The sequence below is a fragment of the Canis lupus genome, chromosome 28 (genome assembly GCF_003254725.2).
Source record: "Canis lupus dingo isolate Sandy chromosome 28, ASM325472v2, whole genome shotgun sequence".
NCBI classification, from domain to species: domain Eukaryota; kingdom Metazoa; phylum Chordata; class Mammalia; order Carnivora; family Canidae; genus Canis; species Canis lupus.
The window spans coordinates 31497056-31520939 of NC_064270.1; the positions used below are offsets into that span (position 1 = coordinate 31497056).

General features: G+C 46.3%; 1 protein-coding gene across 16 annotated transcripts in view; it reads right to left on the reverse strand.

The window, feature by feature from the left end:
* The window catches only part of FGFR2 (fibroblast growth factor receptor 2), a 106442-nt gene that overhangs the window by 41492 nt on the left and 41066 nt on the right, over positions 1-23884 (reverse strand). For all 16 annotated transcript variants that reach the window (XM_049103085.1, XM_049103078.1, XM_049103076.1 and 13 more), the window contains one exon: positions 14170-14293. In XM_049103085.1, coding sequence (XP_048959042.1) covers positions 14170-14293 — 124 coding nt within the window. The remainder of the gene's footprint in view (positions 1-14169; positions 14294-23884) is intronic.

A 23884-nucleotide genomic window follows, 5' to 3' on the forward strand; every position in this document is an offset into this window, starting at 1 on the left:
CAGCTTCCCAAATGTTACCACTCGCAGTCCTGAATGTATCCTTTCAAATTTTCTCACCTTATACAAAATAACCTCTTAGCCACCCCCCACCCTCCCTCAGCCCTTTCTCACTTTTGGTACAAAAACTGCAAGTCGGATTGCTCTGTAATCGAAACCTTACACCGTCTTCCAAAAACTTATTACAGCTGCCTTCGGTATAAAATGAAACCTTAGAGAATGTTATTTAAAATGTTTTTAAAAAGTCAGTAGGCCTCATGTTTCGTTTCTCCACATCAGGCTCTGATTTCCTTTGCAACCTTATTCTCTGCCCTTAAACAAGTCAGAGACCAGGCCCCAAACATTTTGGAAAGGGTCCCGGGATGCCAGCATCTGCAGAGCACCGTGTGCCTCTTCTCAAATCCTTGGGCGATCACGCTCCCCTGGGGTCGGCCAGACCCGAAAGAACAGTGATCAGCAGTAAGGGGATGACGGAACTTAGAACTCCTGAACCCCTGGGGTGAGAGCAGGGTGCAGGCGGCAGCTCCTGCACGGGGGGTGGGACCTCTGTGGCCAGCTCCCCAAGGGACCCTGGAAAACAGCAGGAACAGGGTGGTGATGATGGGCGACCCCCACTCCCACCCCAACAGCCAACGTGCTCCCCCTGGAACCTGCCCAGACCCTGGGCAGAGCAAACCCCTCAGGTTCCCAAAGTGCCGGGCAACAAACTGATATAAAAAGAAGAGGCCGGTGAATTATCTCTGGATTATGAAATAACACTCCGAGCTGGCCCATCTCTCGGCCATCTTCGTGATACCAAAAATCACAGCTTCTCCACCAGGAAGCCTTGACAGTTTCAGGCAAGGTTCTCCTACGGCATGTTTAACTCTCAGATCTGATAGAAAACAGATTTTTCTCTTTCCAGGGGCCGGGAAATAAATATATGGAAAGCAGAAAAGCTGACAAGCAGCTCAACCCCTGCGAACTTACTGCGAGTTTCAAAACACACACTGTGAGCGAGCAGGTTGCAGGAGGACAGTGCCTGCACACCTTTAACAGAGCGACACTCAGGCCCCTGCGCGAATTCCAACTCGAGACAGAAGGGAAAGAAGCCCAGAGGGTGCGGTTGCTGCCGATGGGGCAAGTTGGCTGCTCTGCTGGAATGAGGTTCCACCGAATCGATGCGTAGTAAACACAGACTGAAGTGCTTTAAAAAACACATTCTCTCCCCTGAGATTTCTCTCTCTCTCTCTCTCTCTGTGTGTGTGTGTCCCTTTTGTCAAGAGCTCCAAGCAAGTCCACGTTCTGAAAGCAGAAGGCCCAGCTGCTACAAGTCTAAATTTCAGGACTGACCCTCTCAAGTCCTGCCCTGAAGCTGGGAGCCACAAACAGAAAAAAGCAGGCAGAAAGCAGCCTGCTTCGTTCCAAGAGGTAATTATTGAGCAAGAGAAAAATACCTGAGTGACAAAGAATAAATCTTTGTTAATTGACCACTGAAACTTTATAACATGCCAGTCCTCCTCTGGACATAATAATATGCTTGGCTCATAAGAGATCTACAACTTTTGCTCTGACATAGCAAAGGCCATAAAAAACGTCCGTGGAGCAGAGAGGCCTCATGTCTACAGGCTCAGTAAATACGCATCCCGGGGATCAGAAGGAGACCGGGTTCTTAAATTACACCTATAAATTAATCAAGCCCAGAGTTGCTGGTTTCCCAGCACACATTGGTCTCCTGAGCATTTCTCCCCAAAAGTTCAGCAGAGCTGGCCACAAAGAACCATTTCAAAGCCGTTCTCTCGGCAGCCAAACACCAAGAGACTTGAATCACACTGAGTGCCCAGTATTGATCTGGAAAGAGCACGTCTCCTGCTCTGGGGCACCCATTCATTTAAGGAGTGCAGAGAACCTTGTCTGCCCTGTCCTTAAATTGAAATCAAAATTTAATTACCCTTCCTCTAAAATGGCAGTTTCTTAGCAACTCCGAGGCACTGAATAGGGAAAGAACGTTCTACGATTTGGAGGACAAGTGAAAACAACAGAGAAATCTTTTTCTAAAAGAATTCCCGGCCTAGCTTGTTTTCCAAAGAGTAGGTAGTGGTTGCTTTTGTTGCATAAAAACGCACTAAACCAGTTAGCAAGAGGCGATCAAAGCCCTCTGAAGTCTGAGGAACCCAATAACCTGCCAAAGACCTCACACTAATTACAATTAGTAGAATGAGTTCATTGCCTTGTCAAGACTCTACCTAATGCACTCAGCACAGACAGGAGAGATCTAGTTGGGTTCTGAGTTTTGTTTCCCCTAAACTTCCTCCAGCCTCTAGAAACTAGCACAAAAGGAGGTCAGAATTAAAAATGATCAGTGGGAAAAGGTAAGGTCTGGATGCAAGACAAGAGGAAGTAGCACACTTTTAGAGAGTCCAAGTACCTGGTAGCTGATATTCTGGGCCTGTCACCTTCTAGAACAGATGGGAGTGGCCTGGGATACTGAGCACCCAGAATAACTTAAAAAAAAAAAAAAAAAAAAAAACAAGGAAAAATGCCTTTTTGCAGAGGGTCACTGGTTTGTTGCTCTTTCTCCGTCCTAAGCTTTGCTGAGCCTCATTTTCCTCCTGCCTGGACATTTGACTCTGAAAGTCTTGCGGAACTGGGCTGGGTGGGGATCCAGCTTCCCCCAAAACATACACATTTTTCCTATAGAGAGAGCAACGTCTGCAGACCGAGCCGGTTTGGGGAAAGCCAAAGTGTCTTCCCTCCAGCGCTGAAGTCCCTCAGTGACTTATGGAGGCTGCACCATGTGAAATGCTAGAAGCAAAACACCACTAATTCCTTTGTGCTTGCTCGATGAGGTGGAGAGCGGAGTGAAGTGCTGGCCGAGGCTGGGCGGCCTGGGAAGACCAAAGCAGGTGTAGGCAAAGTGCCTTCCCTAATTAATGTCATAGACTGTATTATGTGGCTGGGGCCTGAGTGGCTTCTACCAGCTGGGTGTCAATTTAGGTCTTCTTGGGCAAATTACAGGAGCAGGGCTGTGTGTTATTTACACCCCAAATGTTTACCATACCCTGAACTCTGTGCCTTCGAAAGTTAAACCAGAACTGAAGACTCTGAGGTGACCACAAAGTTATGTCAAAGTTTAGATTCAAAAGTGCCTTTCCGGGAATCCCTGGGTGGCTCGGCGGTTTAGCGCCTGCCTTTGGCCCAGGGCGCAATTCTGGGGTCCCGGGATCGAGTCCCACGTCGGGCTCCCAGCATGGGGCCTGCTTCTCCATCCTCCTGTGTCTCTGCCTCTCTCTCTCTCTCTCTCTCTCTCTATGTCTGTCATAAATAAATAAATAAATCTTAAAAAAAAAAGTGCCTTTCCTTTAGTTCAAGAAAGACGTGGCTTTGGGGCGATGGAAAGTTCTGGGGATAGACGGTGGTGATCGTCGTATAACCACGTGAATGTATTTAATGCCACTAAACTACACCTTCAAAATCGACTGAAATGGTACATTTTGTTATATATACTTTGCCACTTTTTTTTTTTTTAAGGGGAGAAAAGGCAAAGGGGACACTATCACAGAATGAACAAGATCTATTTCTAGGGTCACGGAAAACCTGCCTCCTCAATTAGTCACGTGTATTTATCTTGTCGCGTTTACCGAGAGCTTTCCTCCGTTCTGACACAAAGACTCCGCACAAAGTCCCTCCCTGTCTTGGGCCTGGGCCTGGCTTCCACGCTGATGTAAAACTCAAACGTCAATCTCCCCAGGCGCGCTCCGACGGCGCTGGGGTAAACACAGCTGAGAGCGGTCACGCTGGGAGCCGCAGCACAAGACCTCAGCACCCCGCCACTTGCCACGGGGGGTGCAACATCCTTCAGGAATGTACGATTATCAGCTGGTGTCTGCAGAACTGGGTTGCTTCCATGGGAAGAGCATGCTGGAAGTGTTTTTTTAAAGTCCCGGAATTAAACATACCTTTCTGCTAGACTCCAAATCAGAATACTTTCTCTCAAATGATTTGCAAAGAAGCTAAAAACCAAATCACTGGGGAGCCCCCAAAGACAGCACAACTGAAAATGAAGCTCTTCAGGTTGAAAATGTTTCACTGACATCAGGAGGATCCAGTTATCCACCTCTAGAAATCCATCCCAGAAAAATAGTCACCCGGGTGGCCAACAAATAGGTGTGCACAAAGCCTGCCATGGTAGCCTCGGTTTTGTTTTTTAAAGATACTACTTATTTATTTGAGAGAGAGAAGGTGCACACAAGCAGAGGAGCGGTGGAGGGAGACAGAGAAGCGGACTCCCTGCTGTGCAGGGGGCTCAAAGCAAGAGCTGGATCGCACATCCCTGGGATCATGACTGAAGCTGAAGGCGGACACCTAACGGACTGAGCCACCCAGGGACCTGGCCTCTTTTGTAACTGGAAAACAACCTGGACGCCCACCCAGGGGGGATGTGATTAAATAAATTACACTATCTCCATGACCAAAGAACATACGGGTCACGAATAAGAATGAGATCATCAACATGTACAGGCATGGAAAGAGATCTACAAGAATAAGGTTCACAAGTTAATCACCTTCCACCATGAAAACGCCTTCCTTCTAGAGGAAGTCTAGAAAAATCTATCACACTAATCTCTTAGATGCTTTATTTTGCTCCCCAGGGTGGTTCAAGCAGAAGTAAAAGCTTTCGGCCATCTGGGCAAACAAGAAATGCCTCCCCGTTAGTACAAACTACATGAGAAGTCAAACGGTAAAACCTCATTTGTTTTCTTAGATGCAAACTCAGACAGTGAAAATAGAAGTGATTCTTGATACTCCTTGCTGTAAGCGTCACCTAAAGAAGAAGCTTCCAAATCGTCACCCAGCTCACGAAAGGCTCTGCCTGCTTCTCACTGTCTGACCCTGCTGGGATGCCTCAAGCCACCCAGCCCACTCCCTACTGAACATTCAGTGATGGTTTCATACACAGAACGGTTTTCTTTTTGTTGGCCAAAATGTAAATGCAAAGGACTGAATCCTTTACTTTTTAGCCCCAGTCCAGAGTACCCAAAAATAATGAGGACTCCCTTAGGGGCACCTGGGTGGCTTAGTCGGTTAAGTGTCCAATCTTGGTTTCAGCTAAGGTCATGATCTCAGGGTCAGAAGGTTGAGCCCCGTTTTTGGCTCTTTGCTGGGCATGGAGCCTGCTTAAGATTCTCTCTCCCTCTGCCCCTCTACTTGCCCCCGCAACCTGCTCAAGCACTCTCTCTCTTTCTCTCAAAAAAAAAAAGGACTTAACTTCTTTTTTCAAAGAAAGCACAACTGCCAAATGATCCTTCCAGATACTATCCAGTGCCTGTCTTACAAAATATCACCTTTGGGACCCCTGGGTGGTGCAGCGGTTTGGTGCCTGCCTTTGGCCCAGGGCGCGATCCTGGAGACCCGGGATCGAATCCCACGTCGGGCTCCCGGTGCATGGAGCCTGCTTCTCCCTCTGCCTGTGTCTCTGCCTCTCTCTCTCTCTCTCTGTGACTATCATAAAAAAAAGTTTAAAAAAAAATATCACCTTCAACCTGATATGAGGGGAAATATGTCTGGGGCACAATCTGACCTGTTGATCTCTACACTTATTTGGGATGGAAAGGATTCCTACAGGAATCCTTATGTGAGAGAACCCTCTAAGGGGGAGGTTCTGGGAGAGAGAGAGAAAACATAGTTCTATCAAGATCCAGAAATCTCGGGACACCTGGGTGGCTCAACAGTTAAGCATCTGCCTTCAGCTCAGGGGATGATCCTGGAGTTTCCGGATGGAGTCCCACATCAGGCTCCCTGCATACAGCCTGCCTCTCCCTCTGCCTATGTCTCTGCCTCTGTGTGTGTGTGTCTTAGAAATAAATACATTAAAAAAAAAAAAAAAGATCCTGAAATCTCCATTCCCTATCTATCATCATCTCACTGTGGCAGTATTAGGGTCTTCTGTGCCATGACATGAGTAGAGTCCCTGTCTCAGTCAACTGCCTGACAGCCCTTAGGCCAACTACAGGCTGCTTCACAGACCAAGGGCTCATCAGAGCAATAGAGTTAACATGGATAGTCCCTTCTAGAGTACTCTGCTCAAGCCAATGAGGTTCTCACCTCCTCCTCACCTCTCTCTTCTCAGAAAGAGAAACAAGAAATCATCCCATTACAATCCCAGTGCCCAGCCATCTCTTCCCCACCTCCTCCTGCATTTGATGTCACGAACGGTGGAAAGATGGTGGAAGGATGTTGACAGAACTCCAGAAGCTCCCTTTCCTAATCAAGCCTGCTCCCTAGATTGGGAGCACATTCTTCTTACAATACTAGGTCATTCTGCCTCCCGGGTCCTTGATGTGAAAATATACCTGAATACGAAGTCAGGGCACACAGCAGTGGGCTGTTCTGAGGGAGGAGGAGTCCATAAAGGCACGCTGGTTGGAGTATCATTGAAAAAAGAAAGAAAATCTCACGGCATTTCTATATTCACATTTTAAGGAAAGTTGACATAATACTTCCCAACTGGGGTCCTCTGGTTTATAAAGGTGACTGGAAATTGAAGCTGTATTACGTGTTTAGAGAGAAGCTCTGATGAGGACTTGCTTCAGGAGTCACCAGATTAAGAACCACGAGCTCTAAAAAATACGTCCTGCATTAGTGGCACCTGCGTGGCTCAGTCGGTTAAGCATCTGCGCTCGGCTCAAGTCATGATCTCGAGGTCCTGGGATGGAGCCTCACATCAGGCTTCCTGCTCAGTGGGGAGCCTACTTCTCCCTCTCTCTCTGCCTCTCTCCCCCCTGCTTGTGCTCTCTCCTCTCTCAAATAAATAAATAAAATCTTTAAGGAAAAAAAAAAGTCACATGTTAAACTGCTTTTCTTCATTTTTCCAACTCAGCACGCACAGATAGAAATCTCAGAAAGTTCTAGCTCATCCTGGGCACCGTGACTACGATCGGCGCCTTCCATTTTCATGCCAAGACCACTCGCCCACTCTTGGACAGCAGCAGCTTTCTGTCCAGCCCCTGCCCCGACCTATAACACCGCCAGGTATGGGTGTGTGTGTGGGGGGGGGGGGGGGACACCATCTTCTTACAAAAGGCACTAACTGGTCTGTGACACTTCCACATCCTCTTTGCCCACACCATAGACTCAATGCCAAAGATGAGACAAGCGATCAAATATTAGCCTTCTCCCCAGCCACCTCGGCCGGGACCCCTGCCAGAAATTCAAGCAATCAATAAGGCTTCCTTCCTCAAGTACGGGGCAGAGGGCAATTGATGGCTTGTAGGGAACGTGGCAAAACTGCTGACACCGCAAGGTTCTGACATGCCCCGTCCACGTCGGCTTGTGTCTGGCCCCAACCTCAAGTGCGAGCACACAAGACACCACCTGCTCGCAGCGCCTGGCAGGAGGAAACTTCTGGCTGGTTTTGGTCCTTTGGGAAAGCACTTACTTGCCGGTCAGTACATCTGGAGTGACGTAGCCACTCACTGACCAGCTTTTGCCCCTGGAATCCCTGTTGTGAAACAGGTATAAAAATCTGCTCATTAAACAGTAGCTCAAAGGAAGTTTTGAAATCTCTGTCCCGGAGGAAAGAAGAGGACAGACCACTTCCTTTAACCAGGGCTGTGCTGAGTGCAGGTGCCTCAGCCTAGGGATCCAAGAGGAGGTATGGGACCACCTAACAGGAGTGGCTAACAATCCATCACATGGTTCTGCTATTTAAAAGCACTGCCCCTTACTACCTCACCGCACCCCACCCCACAGTGGGACAAGGTCATTCCCCCCACTTTACAGAACTGAGGCTCAGAGGTTCCACACCTTCCAAGGCCGCGGAGCTACTACCCAAGCTAGAAATGGAATGGGAACCCCCTCCACCATGTAATTCCCATGAGAACCTCTAGAGGTGCTTCCAGTAAGGGGTGGAGTCCCATGAGGGTTGACACAGTGGCTCCGGTGGGGAAAAAAGGGAGAAATGGCTCTGGGGCCACTAAAGCAGCAGCAGGACTTTGCTTCCTACTCAATCCTGCCCAATCCCTTGATTCTAAGGTAACTAAACAAGGTTACATACTTAGCACTCACTGGCACCTATTACCTGGCATGGTACCCCAACCCAGTGTCAACAAGGGGGCTTTCTATCTCCCCCCCAAATGAGATTTCACAACTCTAGAGCTGGCATACAGGTCCAACATCAGGGTAAACACACCAAGTCTTAAACTCAGAGCAAGAAAGGGAAAGAATCAGTTGGCAGCAAGAAGATGAATAAGGCCTGGCCAGGAAACCTCTAGAACCAGAGGCTTCAGGTGCAGAACTGTCGGGGGCTCTGTGGAGCTGAGGCTGGTGGATGCCAGGGAAATGCACAAGTGTGGCAACTCTTGATCATGAGAGTCAAGGGTTCCAGGCGTTAAAATCTCTGGGTGCACGGTTTCATGTAGTGTAACACTATCTACACCATCACGGCCACCCCTCATCAGACAGAAACAAAAGCTCTGCCTAGAAGCCCTGGTGTGACGGAAACTAGGACAGACAGGTGTCTTCCGTGAGGAGCGAGTGAACAGGCATGATCCTAATGTTGACAGTTTCAGTAACAACCAGTTAATTAATGAGGCCTCCACATCTTCATTTACTTAAATGTGACTTTGTTCCAACCCCTCCTCCCCCCCCGCCCACCACCAAAAAGAAGAGACCAAATTTCACCCTGGAGAAGTGTGGCTCGAGGGGCTCTAACCTGCATCAGCCCCTCTTCTGCTCAGGGATCACACTGGAGGCTTTGTCTTTGCGGACAGAGGCTGCCCCAAGCAGTAAGCAATTTATGCAATTTCTCCTTCTCCCACTGAGGATGGGCTGCCAAAAGCTCAGTGCCAGGTGTCAACCCCACAGCCAGGCTTCTCAATCTGTGCTTGGAATAAAAGACTCTTCATTCCTGGTGAGCACACACCAGAGGGGTGGGTTAGCACCGGGACAGATTCCTTCGTGCTTTCAGGCTCCGTCCCATCATGTCCAGGGCCCAGTTACAGCAGATTTTTGTCAAGGACTAGTCAACAGCACCATGCTGGTCTGCCACTGAGCAAGTCAGGGCTGGTGAGGAGGCCTGAGGAACCCCGACCCAGCCAGAGGGATGCCTGGCCGTTGACTGGCTCCCAACCATCTACTGAGACCTGCTCTGGTGCTTACAGCTCTTGTCCCGGGAAGGACAAACCTCTGCAAGTCAGACTGATAGAGGACAAGGCATGGCCGGCCTCAGCAAATCCGGAGCCATTGTTTCCAACCTCCCCTGCACTCTGCCCTGCAATAGCCAATGCCAGGTGAAAAGCTAAAAATTATCTCATGGTCTCTGGAATTCCCGAATTGGAGCCTCCAAAGGGAGAAAAAGTTCATAAATCAAAGCCAAAGGGTCTCTAGGAGGGAGGAGGAGCAACCGGTCCATTAAATATTTTCATCTCTCTCTCTGTTGTTTTGAGCATGGGGCGGGGTAACAGCAGCACTCTTTTCAGTGTCTTGCAGGGGTCCCTGCTGGTCCACAGCACAGGACACCTAAAACAGAGACCTCCATGTGAGGTGCACGGAGCATTAATCTAGGTTTCCAGGACACTCAGGTGGAGGCCCTGGCTCTGGTGTTAAGTCCTTGGCAAATAAATCCTTCATCCTGCCCCCTCACCCTAAACCTGATGTTCCTCAATTATCAGTAGGGTGAGAGGGGAGGGTGGAGGCCAGCTTCAGGTACTTGGAACTCTCAAATGCCACAATCCTCTTCTGTGACCAGATGGGTCCTGGGGTGGCCTTGACCACCGCATTAACCAAAGGTATAAATCTAGCAGGACACGTGAACGGCAGCCACTGGCCCCTTCTGTCGGTCCCAACACGGCCTCTAGTTTACTTAACAAAACTTCTGATGGAGTCTAATAAAAGCTATTAAAAATGCCTTCTAGGGGTGCCTGGGTGGCTCAGTTGGTTAAGCATCTGGCTTCGGGCTCAGGTCATGGTCCTGGGGTCTGGGGTCGAGCCTCATATCGGGCTCCCCGCTGGCCTGCCTCTCCCTCTCCCTCTGAGCTCTCTCTTTATCTCTCAAATAAATAAAGTCTTTAAAAAAACAAAAATGCCTTCTAACTCTCCAGAGTCCCGATTTGAAGGGAGAAAACCAGATATATGTTGTCGGCCACCTGATGCCAATTTGGTGCTTTTTTTTTTTTTAATCTGGTAACCCAAACAGATTCCTCATAACCATTATAGTGGGTTGAACTGTGCCCCCCCCCCAAAAAGATAAGTCCACGTCCTAATGCTGGAGCCTGGGAATGTGACCCTATTTGGAAAGAAGGTGTTTGTAACTAAGTTAGGGATCTTGAGATGAGACCATCCAGATTGAGGGCGGCCCTAAATCCAATGGCAGGTGTCCTGTAAGAGACACACAGACAGGAAGATCACAGGAAGAGGGAGGCACAGACTGGGGTGTCATGTCCACAAGTCGAGGGCAGGCACCAGCCACCAGAAGCTGGGGAAGAGGCGTGAAACAGACCCCCCCCGGCCACCGCCGCCGCCAGAGTCTCCAGAAGGAACCCACCCCGCTGACACCCTGACTTCAAATGTCTGGCTTCCAGAACAGAGACAGAATAAACTTCCGTTGTTTTAAGCCATCCAGTTTGTGCTCACTTGTCACAGCAGCCCCTAGGAAACAGACACCACCATCACAGGAATGAGCCAAGTACCATCACTGCAACTTCCCTGATGAGGACAGAGAGGCTCAGAAAAGCTAACCGACTTGTCACAATTCACTCGGTGCCCCAGCATGCGGGCTGGCCACTCTCCCCAGGACACCAGGCTGCCTTTGGCGAAGGCTGGGTGAGTCTTGGCCCCTTCTCATCTGCAGAAACAAGGACCGTGACACCAAAAGTTACGGGACGTGTCCCAGGTTGCGGCTTCTTGGTGGCACAGCAATCAGAATCCAGCACTTCAGCCTCATTCGCTGATGAACGATGGCCAAGACTCGCCACCTCCCGGAGCCAGCTCTTTCGGGGGAGCCTGTTTTATTACAGTCACAATTACTGAGATGCGGAGCTTCACACTAATTTTCCCTTGCAAGTAAATGGCTGAAAAGTAATGGTGTCAATTTTAATGAGGATCAAGCAAGCAAGGCTCCTAAAAGGGCTCCCATAAACGAGAGCATTTCCCTCACACCCAACAATGGCTGGCTGTTTAATTCCAGAACACAAGAATGTCACTTAAATTACACGGCTTTTACATTAAAGTGCTTATGGGAATGCCTTTCCAAGGAAGAATTTCAATAAAAAGATCTCACCCATTTTGATGCTTCGTAATATCTGAACCGCCAATCTATGTATCATAGCAACAAAAATAAACCCTCGAAGAATGTGAACGAGAGCAGGACCTCACTTTCACTGGGATAGAGTCTCTGATTTTCTGTGAAACACAGCTGTAGCTGGGAAGCTTGTTATCATGTGGCGGTGTATTACCCTTGGACTGTGGGCCACCAGAAAATCGTGGTTCAAGCCCGAATCCCTTTTGTTGCCACTTGCTGAGATGTTCAGAACGCCCGCCTGCCAACCCTGTAAGTCTGCATGAGGCTCTCGAGCTGACTCAATTCTTATTTTATTAGTGCTTCTCAAAGCAATTACTGGGGTTTTGAGCAAAGATGAGAGTATTTCACACCTCCATCTCTCCTGAAAATGTCTTATACTCCACTGACTCTTGGCTTCTATTTATAAAGAAGGTTCAAGGCTTGGAAAATTATTAGGGGTTGAGCTTTAATGGATATTCCCAACCAGCATTGTGTCATTATTGGCTCACGTCTGGCTGGGCAATCTCCCAAATTTGTGACATAATCGGGCCTTTCTCTGCATTACTCCATACGCTCTATGCTCCCTCTACATTACACCACTGAATCATTCGCTCTTTTCAACAAGACTGATTGCCAGGGGATTAACATTAGACAGCACAATTCCATTATTCAGCAGCCCGATTCAAATCCAGCCCTAAACTGTAAGAGAGATTTCAGGGCTTCACAGAGATGAGCTGCCAGAAAGCTCAAAGGAGAGGTGGGTGAGGGGCTTTTGAATGTTTTACATAACAACTCAACCTAAAACCTGCTATGAGCAAGAGCCCTTGGCTGAGATGGCATCTCAGCCGACTCCCGATTCCTGGAACGGTCCCCAACCAATCCCAGGGAACAATCTGTGGACCTATCCACAGCCAGAATCCTCGCCGACTGCTACAACACAATTATTTTATTCACACGATCAATTACTTAGTTTCAAATTTAAGTGTTTAGAACTTTTAGCCCCAAATCTCTCTTTCCTTAAATAGAAACACTCTGATGTCAAATTCAGGAGATGTGAGGCCCAATGTGAACTCCACGTTGTGTGCTTCATCAATAGATTTATGGCACGTCAATGCCAAAATAAATGTTCACTGTTCTCTTCTCATATTTGAGTGTTACTTCTTTCTGTCTGATTCGTAAAATATCCGTACATAGTAATTCCCACTAAGAAACCTTCCACAAACACCTCTGTGCAAAAAGAATGTTCCAAAACTCAGTCTTTTATGAATGTCCACAGGATCTACATAATGTCAAGGCTACCAAATTTCACATTAAGGCTCCTGAATAACAAAAATAAAATGTCACAAATACTCTTTTCACTGAATCCTCATATACACATGGAAATGAACACGATCTCATGTTTTCTAAGAGTTTCTTATGGATTTCATTGGACTTACGATAGACAATCAAAATGGTTTTCCATTTAATATTCAGTTAACCTAAAACTTCACTTAACCAAAGTCTATGTAATTGGTTAATCAAGCTTTTGGAAGGTTTTTTAATGGTTTTTTTTGGGAAATTCAAATTGCTGTGGAGCCTCTCTTCAAAGAGTTTATAGTTTCTTGAAGGAGAAGAAATGCCCACATGTGAAATAATGGTAGGGACCCATGCATAGAAAATGATGGAGGAAACCCTTTGTTCATAGACATGTTGGGTGGGCATGAATCTGTGAAGTTACATAGGGTCGCATTCAGGGAAAATCCAGCAGGGAGAGCCTGGAGTGGAGACCGTTAGCAGGAGCTGGCAATCTGCAAGTGGAGAAGGACAAACTGGTTAGCTAACCCCCAGCCAGGACTCAAAGTCAAGTGGTGATTCTGACGGTTATTCTGAGAGTCCGGGTAGATGACAATACAGAGAAAAAAAATGGATTATACAAAGAAAAGACCTTAGCCCACCATTCCTGCAGCAGTGAGATACACCCTACGTATCACCAACCTTCCAACATGACAGAGAAACATCCTTTATCAGTTACAACAAAACCCATCACAATAGGCAAGACAGGAAGAAATTTGTATAGCAGGACAACAGGCTATGTGGTCCTAAGATATTTAATTAAAACAGTCTATCTGAGCACTTAGATAAAAAGGTATTCACAACCCCACATAACAGTTCTTTTTTCACAGAAGACATTGTTTCTAGGAACAAATGCTGAACCTACAGTATTGAATGACTTCCTTCTGATGGAAGTGAAGGGCGCCTTGACACTGACCTTCCTCCAGCCAGCTATGAGCTCAGGCATCGCGATACCTTCCCCTTTACTCTGTAGCTGGCTAGTACAATTGCCCTTCTTTAGATCATGTTGTCTTTCTTTTAAAAAACAAAGTTCTAGGGGCGCCTGGGTAACTCAGTAGGTTAAGCATCCAACTCTTAGTTTTGGCTCAGGTCACAATCTCAGGGGTGTGGGACTGCACCCCACATCGGGCTCTACACTTTGCATAGAGTCTGCTGAAGATTCTCTCTCCCTCTCCCGCTCCCCCCTGCACTCAATCTCTCACTCTCTCTCAAATAAAGAACTTAAAAAAAAAAGACAAAGCTCTCCTAGAGCATATCTATACCCTTTCCCTGAAGACACCAACATTTCTCAGAGTAAATCTCAGCTTCCAGAACACCAGCACATTTCATATCATGTCCATTTTGCACAAGATGAAACCAACACGAGGAAACTAAGAGGATCACACAAAATGCATAAAACATGGCTCATCGGGAAACAGAACATTGTCAATCCTCCTCAAATGACAGCTTGTATTTAAGAAAGAAGGAAAAAGACCAACTCTCCTTAAACCACGGGGAGAAACAAGACTCACTTTCACGATGTCAAAGGAGTCAGGCTATAGCAGGCTGGCGTACAGCCGCCCCTCTGGGAGAAGCACACTCACCGACGACGTCGAGGTGGTACGTGTGATTAATGGAGCCATACTCATTCTCTACCACACAGGTGTAATTTCCTTTGTCGGATGGGACCACGCTCTCCATAATAAGGCTCCAGTGCTGGTTTCGTACCTGCAAAGATCAAAGTAAAGGTGCTTATTTCACAACCTTGGCACAAAATATCAGGTGCTTTGCTTCCTTGATTTAACCAGAAGCTGGGGGAGACAAGGAAGGTAGAGAAGAATCACCTTTATTCTAGATTGCCCTCAGATACTGAGTACTCAGAATGGAGACAAAGGAAAATGATCATTATCATCAAGGTGAATGTCTAGCAAGGGGATACGAATGTGTTTAGATACGTAAGTGCGTGGAGTGGGTCAGTCACCGTCATGGTTTGAGGGTTCCTCCAGGAGCTACCAAATGGCCGGAGGAACCTGCACATTAGCCTGCGACCCCATCAGTGCCCCAGAGCACAGGGGCTAAAAGGTTGCCCAACCACTAGGTACCTTCAGGCCCCATAGCACCAATGATCCACTTAGGGCCAACACCAATGAGCACTACTATATGCCAGGCACTGCTCTGAGCACCCCCATCCAGCCTTAGCAAATGTGATTCCCCCAAGGAGCCCACAAGCTAGATTCTGTATTGTTCCTCGAGCCTTCCAGTTTGCAAGCCTGTCATTTCTTTCCCCATGGCCCTCAGATGCTGTCTAGAAGTCTCAAGAAGTCTCAACTGGGAACAAAGGTCTGCCCCTCCCATCTCTGGCAGTGGCCAAATAGATGCTACATATTCCTGAGAGATATACTCAGAATTCCAAATATGGGAGCAATGAATCCTCAGGAAACCTAAGTTGTATATCCATCTGCTTACAAACTCCTTGAGACTTTTCAAAGATAAGCAGCATATGTGAAAATAAGTTATTGTGACTCCCACCCACAGTTCTGTCAACATGCAAACAGACTAGACTCTAACATTCCCACCTTGCTTTTAAAATATTTTAATAGACTCAAACTTTCAAGCAAGCATGACTTTTCCTGACTAAGGTCAAAATGCAGATTTTATCTTGCCGGTTCTCCAACTCCAAATCACGTTTTAAAGGTATTCTGGGCAAGGCACTCTAAAGAAATGGAGAGAAAAAATAAAAAGCCAGGGCCCTACTAGTCTTAACTATGATTTCAGGAATTTCAACTGACCTTCTGAATGATTCCCTGAGCACTGCAAGTGTTTTCTGCCTTAATCACATAAAAACCGATAATGCCAGCAGAGCCTCTGCAAGCACATGAGTGAGTCAAGGAACTGGAGAATAAAGAAAACCATCTCATGAATGCTCCACGATAAAAACGGGGGAGAGCAGAGCAGCTGTCCACGTTGAAAAGTGGCACCAGCAGAGGTAAGAGGTTATCAGAGCCTGTTACCACCCAACTCGTGTCCCGTCAGATGTTCAGCTCTGTGGGAGCCACTGTGACAGAGGACAGTTCCTGACGCTGAGTTCAAAACCAAGACCACTGCTCATCACGGACAGTCTTATGCAGGATCACGGGGTGAGGGCTGGACTCTTCTTGTGCAAGCACTGAAGAGTGAGTTCTGGGCAGACAGTCACTTTGTTCTCGCTGTTACCCTCTCACCGCCTCCCCTACATAAATAACCCTGACGACTGTTTCTATCGAATGTCATGGGGTTGATGATGGGACGTGCATTCTCACTGTCACAGGTGAAAAGTCTGGCGGTAAACTCAATCTGAAGGCATCAGACCCCAAAGGAGAGAGTCTGTCCTCTCCACTGAAGACGTGCTCACTGCTCGTGGCCGGGCCGTAGACTTGTAGGAGAACCAAACCAAGAGGCCAGGTCTCCACTTAGGAGGAATGAGCCTTGCATGCACAGCATATAGAGGGAACGATGTGAAGGAGAAGACCCGGTTGCCAAGCCTTCCAGGGCAATGAGAATTCTCTGCCCAAATCCCAGCCCCCTGAGTGTTACCCAGGAGCTGTGTGCTAAGAGCATGAAAGATGCTGGCAGTAACTCTTTGATTCAACTTGAGGCAGACGGTCACACACTGAGACCCTCCCTCTCTAAGCTCTCAGGGGCATCAGAAATGGGACTTTCCTGGACTCTGAAGAGCTAATCACACGGAGAGTAACTTAGGGATGAAGCCACAGGCCCTAACGTCACCAAGCCACGTAATCCAGCATTTAGCCCTGCTGTAAATATTCAGTTCTTTGAGCCCCCGCTCAAATGTCATGCCCGTAAGCCCTTAATCATGACTAGTGCCTGTCTCTGGACCCCATCCAAACTGTCAATGTCTTTCTTGCGCCTGGATCCAGATTTGGCACACAGCGCACTCCAAATGGAGCTGAACCTGAACTGCCCAGGGAGGGCATCGTCTGCCTCTGCCCAAGACATTAAATCTTGGCATATGCCGCTCGGCATACCACTGCTGTTTTTAACCCCAGGGCATCATATGGTCAGATCCAATCTCTCGTCGGGGCTGTGGCATTCCACATAAGATTCCCCACTCAAGAGCGTGCGCTCCCTGAATATTATTTACTTCCTGGAGATGCACTACAAATATTAATAAGTTAACATTTATAAAATGCTTTCACAATGAGAGACACATTTACCAAACAAGGTGCTTCTGCCCTTTCAGAGACCTTGGTACTCGATCAATACTGCCCCATGCGATGCTGTTAATATTTATTTTCTTACACCATCATTCCAGTATTTGATTACTTGACATACCACCAGTCCCAAATTTTATGAGCTGTGGCATTTTCCAAATGGACACCCTTCGAAGCTGCCAACAGTGGGAATGTCTGACACTTTCACAGGGGATATCCTACCATTAATTAGCGGTTGCTTAATGACAAGCTCAAAGAGTACAAACAGTAACTCTATCAAGATGGGGAACAAAGACGACTTCTTGAGTTTCTCTTCTAAGTTCTCCATCTCCATACCACGATTCAGTGTCAACCTAAAGACTCTATCCTTCCAACAAAAACATAAGACGTCCTCTCCAATATATATATATTTTTTTCTTTTCTTTTTTTTTTTTTTAATATGCCTCATCTTCTTAGTGCAACAATCCTACTGCCAGTTAGGTCCCAGTTTGGTAGAAGGCACTTCTTTGCTTTCACAGAAGAGGGAATGTAAATCCCCAATAAACATATGAAAAGATGCTTCACCTCATTAACAATCAGGGAAATGCAAATTAAAACAATAATGAGACACTGTTATTCACCAGCTGATTAACAAAAATTAGGAAGATCCACGTCATTGAGTACTTAGTGAGGGTGTAGGGAGACAGAGACTCAAAGTGAGAACAGGAACAGAGAGAAAAACCTCCCTGTAAAATAATTTGGCAGGGCCTATTAAAATTAGCAACGCATTTTTTTTTCTTTCTACCCAGTTAATTCCACTTCTAGAAATCTAGCCTACACAGAAAACAGCAGGATTACTTCAAGGCACATGAACAAGACTGTTGCTTTGAGCACTGTTTGTAACAGCAAAAATGAACCCATCAGGAAGAGAGTCATTAATAATATACAGCTCATCCTATATGAACGAATGTGTACTTAATTCATTCCAACAAAATAGCATACAGTCATTAAAAAGAGCAAGGTATTCTTAAATTCAACCTGGTAAGATATCATTAGTAGTTATTGCTACATGGAGCGGGGGGGCGGGGATGGGGGAAATACGTGGGATTAAAAAGAAGTGTATTCAGGATCCTGTTTTATAGAAATACACACACACAACCCTACAGGTGCCTAAAGCCCTGAATTTATAAGCATGACTGTCTAAACATAGCTAAAATCAGAACAAAAATGTACTAAACTGTTAGCAGTACATTTTATATAATGAAGTGGTAGGATTACGCATGTGTTGACTTTTTTCTCATTTTCACTTTTTGCATTTAAACAGAAATCACACAGTTGACAAAAAAGTAAAATAAAACTGCTCCCCACCCCCCACCTCCCCTTTTCAGTAGTAACCGCTATGCTGCAAAACCACCGTGTCTGGAACTCTCTGGCAGACTGAGCACGAGGGCCAGGGAGGAGAGAAATCCTGCACCAGCGGCCACATGCACAGTCCTTTCTTCTCATTCCTGCCCATGGCCAAATCTTTGTGGAATTCATCATTATTTTTCATCTGCCAAGGAACAGAATTAGAGAGCATGAGGCTTCAAAACTATGTTCACTAAAGACTTGTAAAAATAACATTTCAATACTGAAACAAAGCAGATTGAAGCGAATGGCCTAAACTCTTTTGCTCCTAACACAAAAAGTGGATTCCACAAACATTCCACACCCGTGGTCACAAAGACCAAAGGTGGCCCAGACAGGTTTTTTCAGAATTCCTCTGCTACCTAAGTCTTCCAAGGTGCATGTCTAAACCCCAGCTATCTTCAGGTGACAACTGGGAATGTAGATTTAGTTTGATACGATACCAAAACACCTTGGTGAAAGGTGAAAGGCCAAAGACCCAGGCTGTCACCTGGATGTTTGGTTTCCACAGTGCAAAACAAAACAAAACAAAAAAAAAAAAAAAGAAAAAAAAAATCTGGACATTTCCAAATACCTAGGTGTTCGATAATAAGCAGAATAAACATCCAGAAGCTGGATGGAAAGTTTTGCTCTATGCCAAGTCAATGAATACTATGCCCATGTGATGGCCAATACCCCCAAGACTTCCTTTCACCAGTACCAGGGCCCAATTTATAAAGAAAGGCAGCAATCCCTTTGAACCCTGGCCTTTATAAAGGCAGCCCATAAACGACATAAGCCAGTAGTCATTAGGATGCAGAGAGCCCTACTATCCCATGTCAGACCCCATTTTCTAGCAGGTTCCTGGGGTCTCTAAACCAGGGCTCTGGAGGTGTGCACAAACCGAGCTTACATGTTTCAAGGGCTTGTGGCACTCACTGTTGCTTATCACCAGGCAGATGTGGAGGCAAATGCCAATCTGATTAATGCTTAAACTCCCGAAGTTTGCTTTTCAGGAGGTGTCCACAGAACAGGGCGAGGTGAGCTCTGACCCTCTAACACCCAACTGCAGAAACTTTCCTGCACTCAGTGAACAATGCATGGGTCTCCCAGAGGAGTCAGAAGAGAATTACAAAATGCAAGGCTGTCCTCAGATGCCTGAAAGGGGCTCTGGAAGAGGCTGGGCAAGGGGGAGCGGGGGGGGAGGGCAGACTGCCAGCAGGGTCACTGCCTTTCAAATTTAACTCTAAAAACGTCATGACCGGGGCACCTGAATGGCTCAGAGGTTGAGCATCTGCCTTAGGCTCAGGTCGTGATCCCAGGGTCCTGGGATAGAGTCCCACACTGGGCTCCCCTGAGGGAGCCTGCTTCTTCCCTTCCTCCTCTGCCTATGTCTCTGACTCTCTCTGTGTGTGTCTCATGAAGAAATAAAATCTTTAAAAAATAAAAATAAAAAAAATAATAAAAATCTCATGATCTTCCTCAAAAAGCTAAATGAAGAATCACCCAATGACCCAGCAATCACTCTGCTAGGTATACACCCAAAGGAACTGCAAGCAAGGACTCTGATACCTGTGCCCCCATGTTCATAGCTGAATCATTCACAAGAGCCAACAGGTGGGAAAATCCCATCAACAGATGAATGGATAAATCAAAGGAGCCTATCCATATAATGGAACATTATCCAGCCCTAAAAAGGAATAAAGGTATGATTTTTGCTACAACACATCTGAACCCAGATGGAAGGACAAATATCCTAGGATCCCACTTGCAGGAAATACCTGCAGCAGGCAAATTGAGAGACAGAAAAATTAGAGGGACCAGGGCCGGGGAAGCGGGGGATGATTGGCAGGAAGAGGAAGAGAAAATTATTGCTTAATGGAGAATGTTTTGCTTCAGGTGAAAAATAAATGACAAAATTTATATTGTATTTTACCGCGATTTTGAAAAATCCTACACAGATCATGGACTACATGCTGCACTTTGCTCCCAACAGTGTACCTTGGGCGGACACTTACATGTGCTTTAGGATGCCACTACTACCTCCATGTTTCTAAGAGATCACAGTTGTTTTTTGTTTTGTTTTTGTTTTTTTAAATAAAAACATGGAACCACATTTGAAGAAAACAGTTTAGTAAGAGCATGAACTTTGGAGGAAAACCACCTGGGTCCATATGGCAGCTCCGCCACTGAGGAGCCACGTGACAAGCCTCATCTGTAAAAGGGACGAAATAACAGTGCCCCCCTCTTTGGGCTGCACGAGGACCCAAACCCATGGCAGACGGGAGGGAGGCACCCAGTACAATCACAAGATAGGTGAGCAGTCAGTGCCTGCTGGCTGAAAACAACACATATCAGCTTCCTCATCACAGATGGCCTGATCTGGGATCAAAGCTGAAATGCCTTGGCTGAGAAAAAGAGCTCAACAAGATATAAATATATTGATAAGGACATCAATAGTGATTTTTCCAAATAAACACACTTTGGGATAACATTTTTTTTAAAAGATTTTATTTATTCATCTGAGAGAGAGAAAGAGAGAGCAAAACCAGGGAGAGAAGCAGGCAGGGGGGCACATGGGGCTTGATCCCAGGACCCTGGGATCACGACCTGCACTGAAGGCAGACACTTAACCGTCTGAGTCACTCAGGCACCCAGGATTAGGCATAACATTTAATCAAAAGTCTCTAATACGACATCTAAGTAACCTGGAAAATGTAAATCTCATTAACCTACCCAGCAAAACCACCAGTTTAGTTGTGATTGAAACGGGTTTCACCTCATCTCTCCTTGGACCTGAAACATACCAGGGAACAGACAGTACAGACCCTACAATGCCCTACTCTGCTCAGGGGCTCCATGGGAGTTCTCAGCTCCAGGATGCCTGAAGCTCACCTGCTCAGGTGCCACTTCCATGGCCAGCTTGAGGGGGTGCTGTGTTCTGTGATCTCTCTGGGTTCTTCTGCAGTTAGCAGCACGCAAGGCAGTTTTAAGACTACTCTTGCCCTCTATGCTTGAGTCATTACCTAGGAATGAGTTGGGAACTGAGGTGGTCTACTAATTACCTTGGTCTTCTTGCTTTTCTGCATTAGATTGTAATTACTGTTCAGAGCCCTTTGAAATATCTAGCCTTAAAGGTAACCGCTTTCTTTAAAAAAAAAAAAAAAAAAATCTGTGTTCTTGTTTATGATAAAAAAAAAAAAATGGTTGGTGGTTATGCTACTAAATCACAGTTGGAAGGGATCAGATGTTCAAGACTATCCATCCAAACTTCATATTAAGGCTAGGCGACCTAAAACAAGGAGAGCTTAAACAACTCGCCCACAGTCAAGATTGATGAAAGAGCCCAGGCATGACTACAATTAGGGAGATATAGTTATGCTTCAAGTCAACCCTTATCACTGTAAATAATAACATCCCACCAGCCTTTGCCCACATACTAAGAAAACAATAATATGACTGTTAAATCACCTTAGAAGGCTCAGCATGAGGTCTTTGATAAATCAGACTGAACCACAGAATACCAAAGAGCTCTATTGGTCATTTTAATTAAAATGAGCTTTGTCCCATTTCATAATTCCCTTTCATTTTGTTTTGATGTTTATGTTTGTTCCCTCCTCCCTTCACTGGCCTCCATATGCACACCATTTCAAAACAAGCTGTAACACAGTGTACAAGGGCCAAGGTGGCTGATCCATAAACATGCAGAAAGAGCTAGACCGACAGCTGAGCTAGACAGAGCAACCACGGTTTATGGAATGAGATTTATGAAGGAAAAAAAAAATCACAGAAATAACACACATCTGTTTGTGGAAACTTTCAGGTCTTGCTTTCTGGAAAAATATATCTTGGAAAACTTGACACTTTGCTTCTTCGTTAAATAAAGTGGCAAAGGGATGGGAGGCAGGGGAGAGGGACATTTGGACATCAGGCTGTCCACATGTCAATGGGGTCTCTGCTTTGTGGGGACTGCACTGTACCCTGATTCCCTCAGGTCGAATGTTGGGAGAAGCAGAAGTCTCTGTAGGTAACAAAGACCCACCTGTAGCAACCATGCTCCCAACTGCCCCAGTCAGGCCCTGAAGAGGCCAGCACCAGTCAGACAGCTTGAACTCATGGTGGGAGCAGGGCTGCCGGCCTCTGTGACCACCCAGGACTCAAGACCTGGGGACCTGTGGTGAGTCCAACACATCAATAGTAAGGCTTAGGCTTTAGGTAACTATGTTTTCCCAGGAGATGAGCAATCTCTTTCCCTTTCAAGTCCCAGAAGCTCAATGGATTCCTGAGGGAACCAGCATCCCCAAATCAATGTCCAATAATGCCACAATTGTTGTGAAAACCCTTTCCTAAACCCAGGTTGACCACCTTTGCATTTGATGGAGTGACACCCCCATCACACCCTAGGGGTGCTTAAGCATTTCCATAGACCCTTCTCCAGAGAAAGTCCAGCAGGACCAGAAATGTGCCCTCAATCACTGCAAGCCAGCATACCACAGTCCAAAGGTCAATACTCTGCCCAACTTGCTCTTTTTTTCTCAATGGAAATACATACTTTATTTTTTTAAGATCTTATCTTTTAGGTAATCTCTACATTCAGTGTGGGACTCAAACCCACAACCCCAAGATCAAGAGTTCTATGCTCCACCAACTTAGCCAGCCAGGTGCCCCTAAGGCAAAAAATACTTGAGATTTTTGTTCCCATGCACTCAAATTCCCATTCTCTCTCACCCCGGAAATGGCTCAAATGGGAAATAAGAAAAATCATTCCATCATCTGCACCTCCAAGGAAACAGGCTAAAGGTATTCCACTGAAGGTCTGCTTTTAGAACAGTGCTCTTCCGTTAGCGCAGTATCGCCCTTGATAATTAAAATTGAACTGCACCTGTTAAAAATCAAGCAGCATTTCCTCATCAGGCACCCTTAGTCTTCTAGCACATTTATAATCACTAATTCAGATTTGCAAAAAGCTCCTTACCCATAATAATGATGTTGGTCCTATTTATTTTGAGACCAGGAGTTTCTTTCTGGGAGCTCATCAATTCTTATTCCTTATTTCCAAGGCTGTCTTAAGTGAGGAAACTCATCAACCACCAGGATCTTATACTTCAGTTGTATTGAAATGAACCATTGGAACTGCATCAAGTATGTTCTCGGAGAGCATGTGCCTCTTAGAACAGTCCTGAGGCCACAACTGTAGTGGTTTTAACTCCTCCTTTCCAACCAGCACCCACCTAAGGAAATCGCTGTCTAATCATCCTTTATGAAAAAGAAAAAAAAAAAAAAAAAAAAAGAAAGAAAAGAGCAAGCTAACCCTCCGATCTCACCGTGCCTGGTGTAAGCGTTGATCTAAGAGCAAAGAGACAAAGCACCCTCCTGCCTACTGCTCCCGCCAACAAGCAGGAGTCATGCAAGACAGGCACGACTGTGTCTCCTTCCACAGCTTCCAAGGCACGAACCTAGCAGCAGATGTGCCTCACATCTGTTTGCACGCACAAACTGCCCCATGCACGCACTTAGAAATTTACTCATAGGCTTTCCTCCCGTGGTCCACTAGGCTTCAGCTTCTGGTATTTTCAAATGTTAAAACAAAAGTCAAACATTTTTGAAGCAAACAACACTTTCAAGATGAGAATTGGGGATGGTGTGTTAGGAAAGGGCTCCAGGGCATGCTTTTGTGGAGAGGAGGCCCATTTAATCACACGAGTTATGGGGTCAGGGCTCACGTGCCCTCCCAAGTGACAAC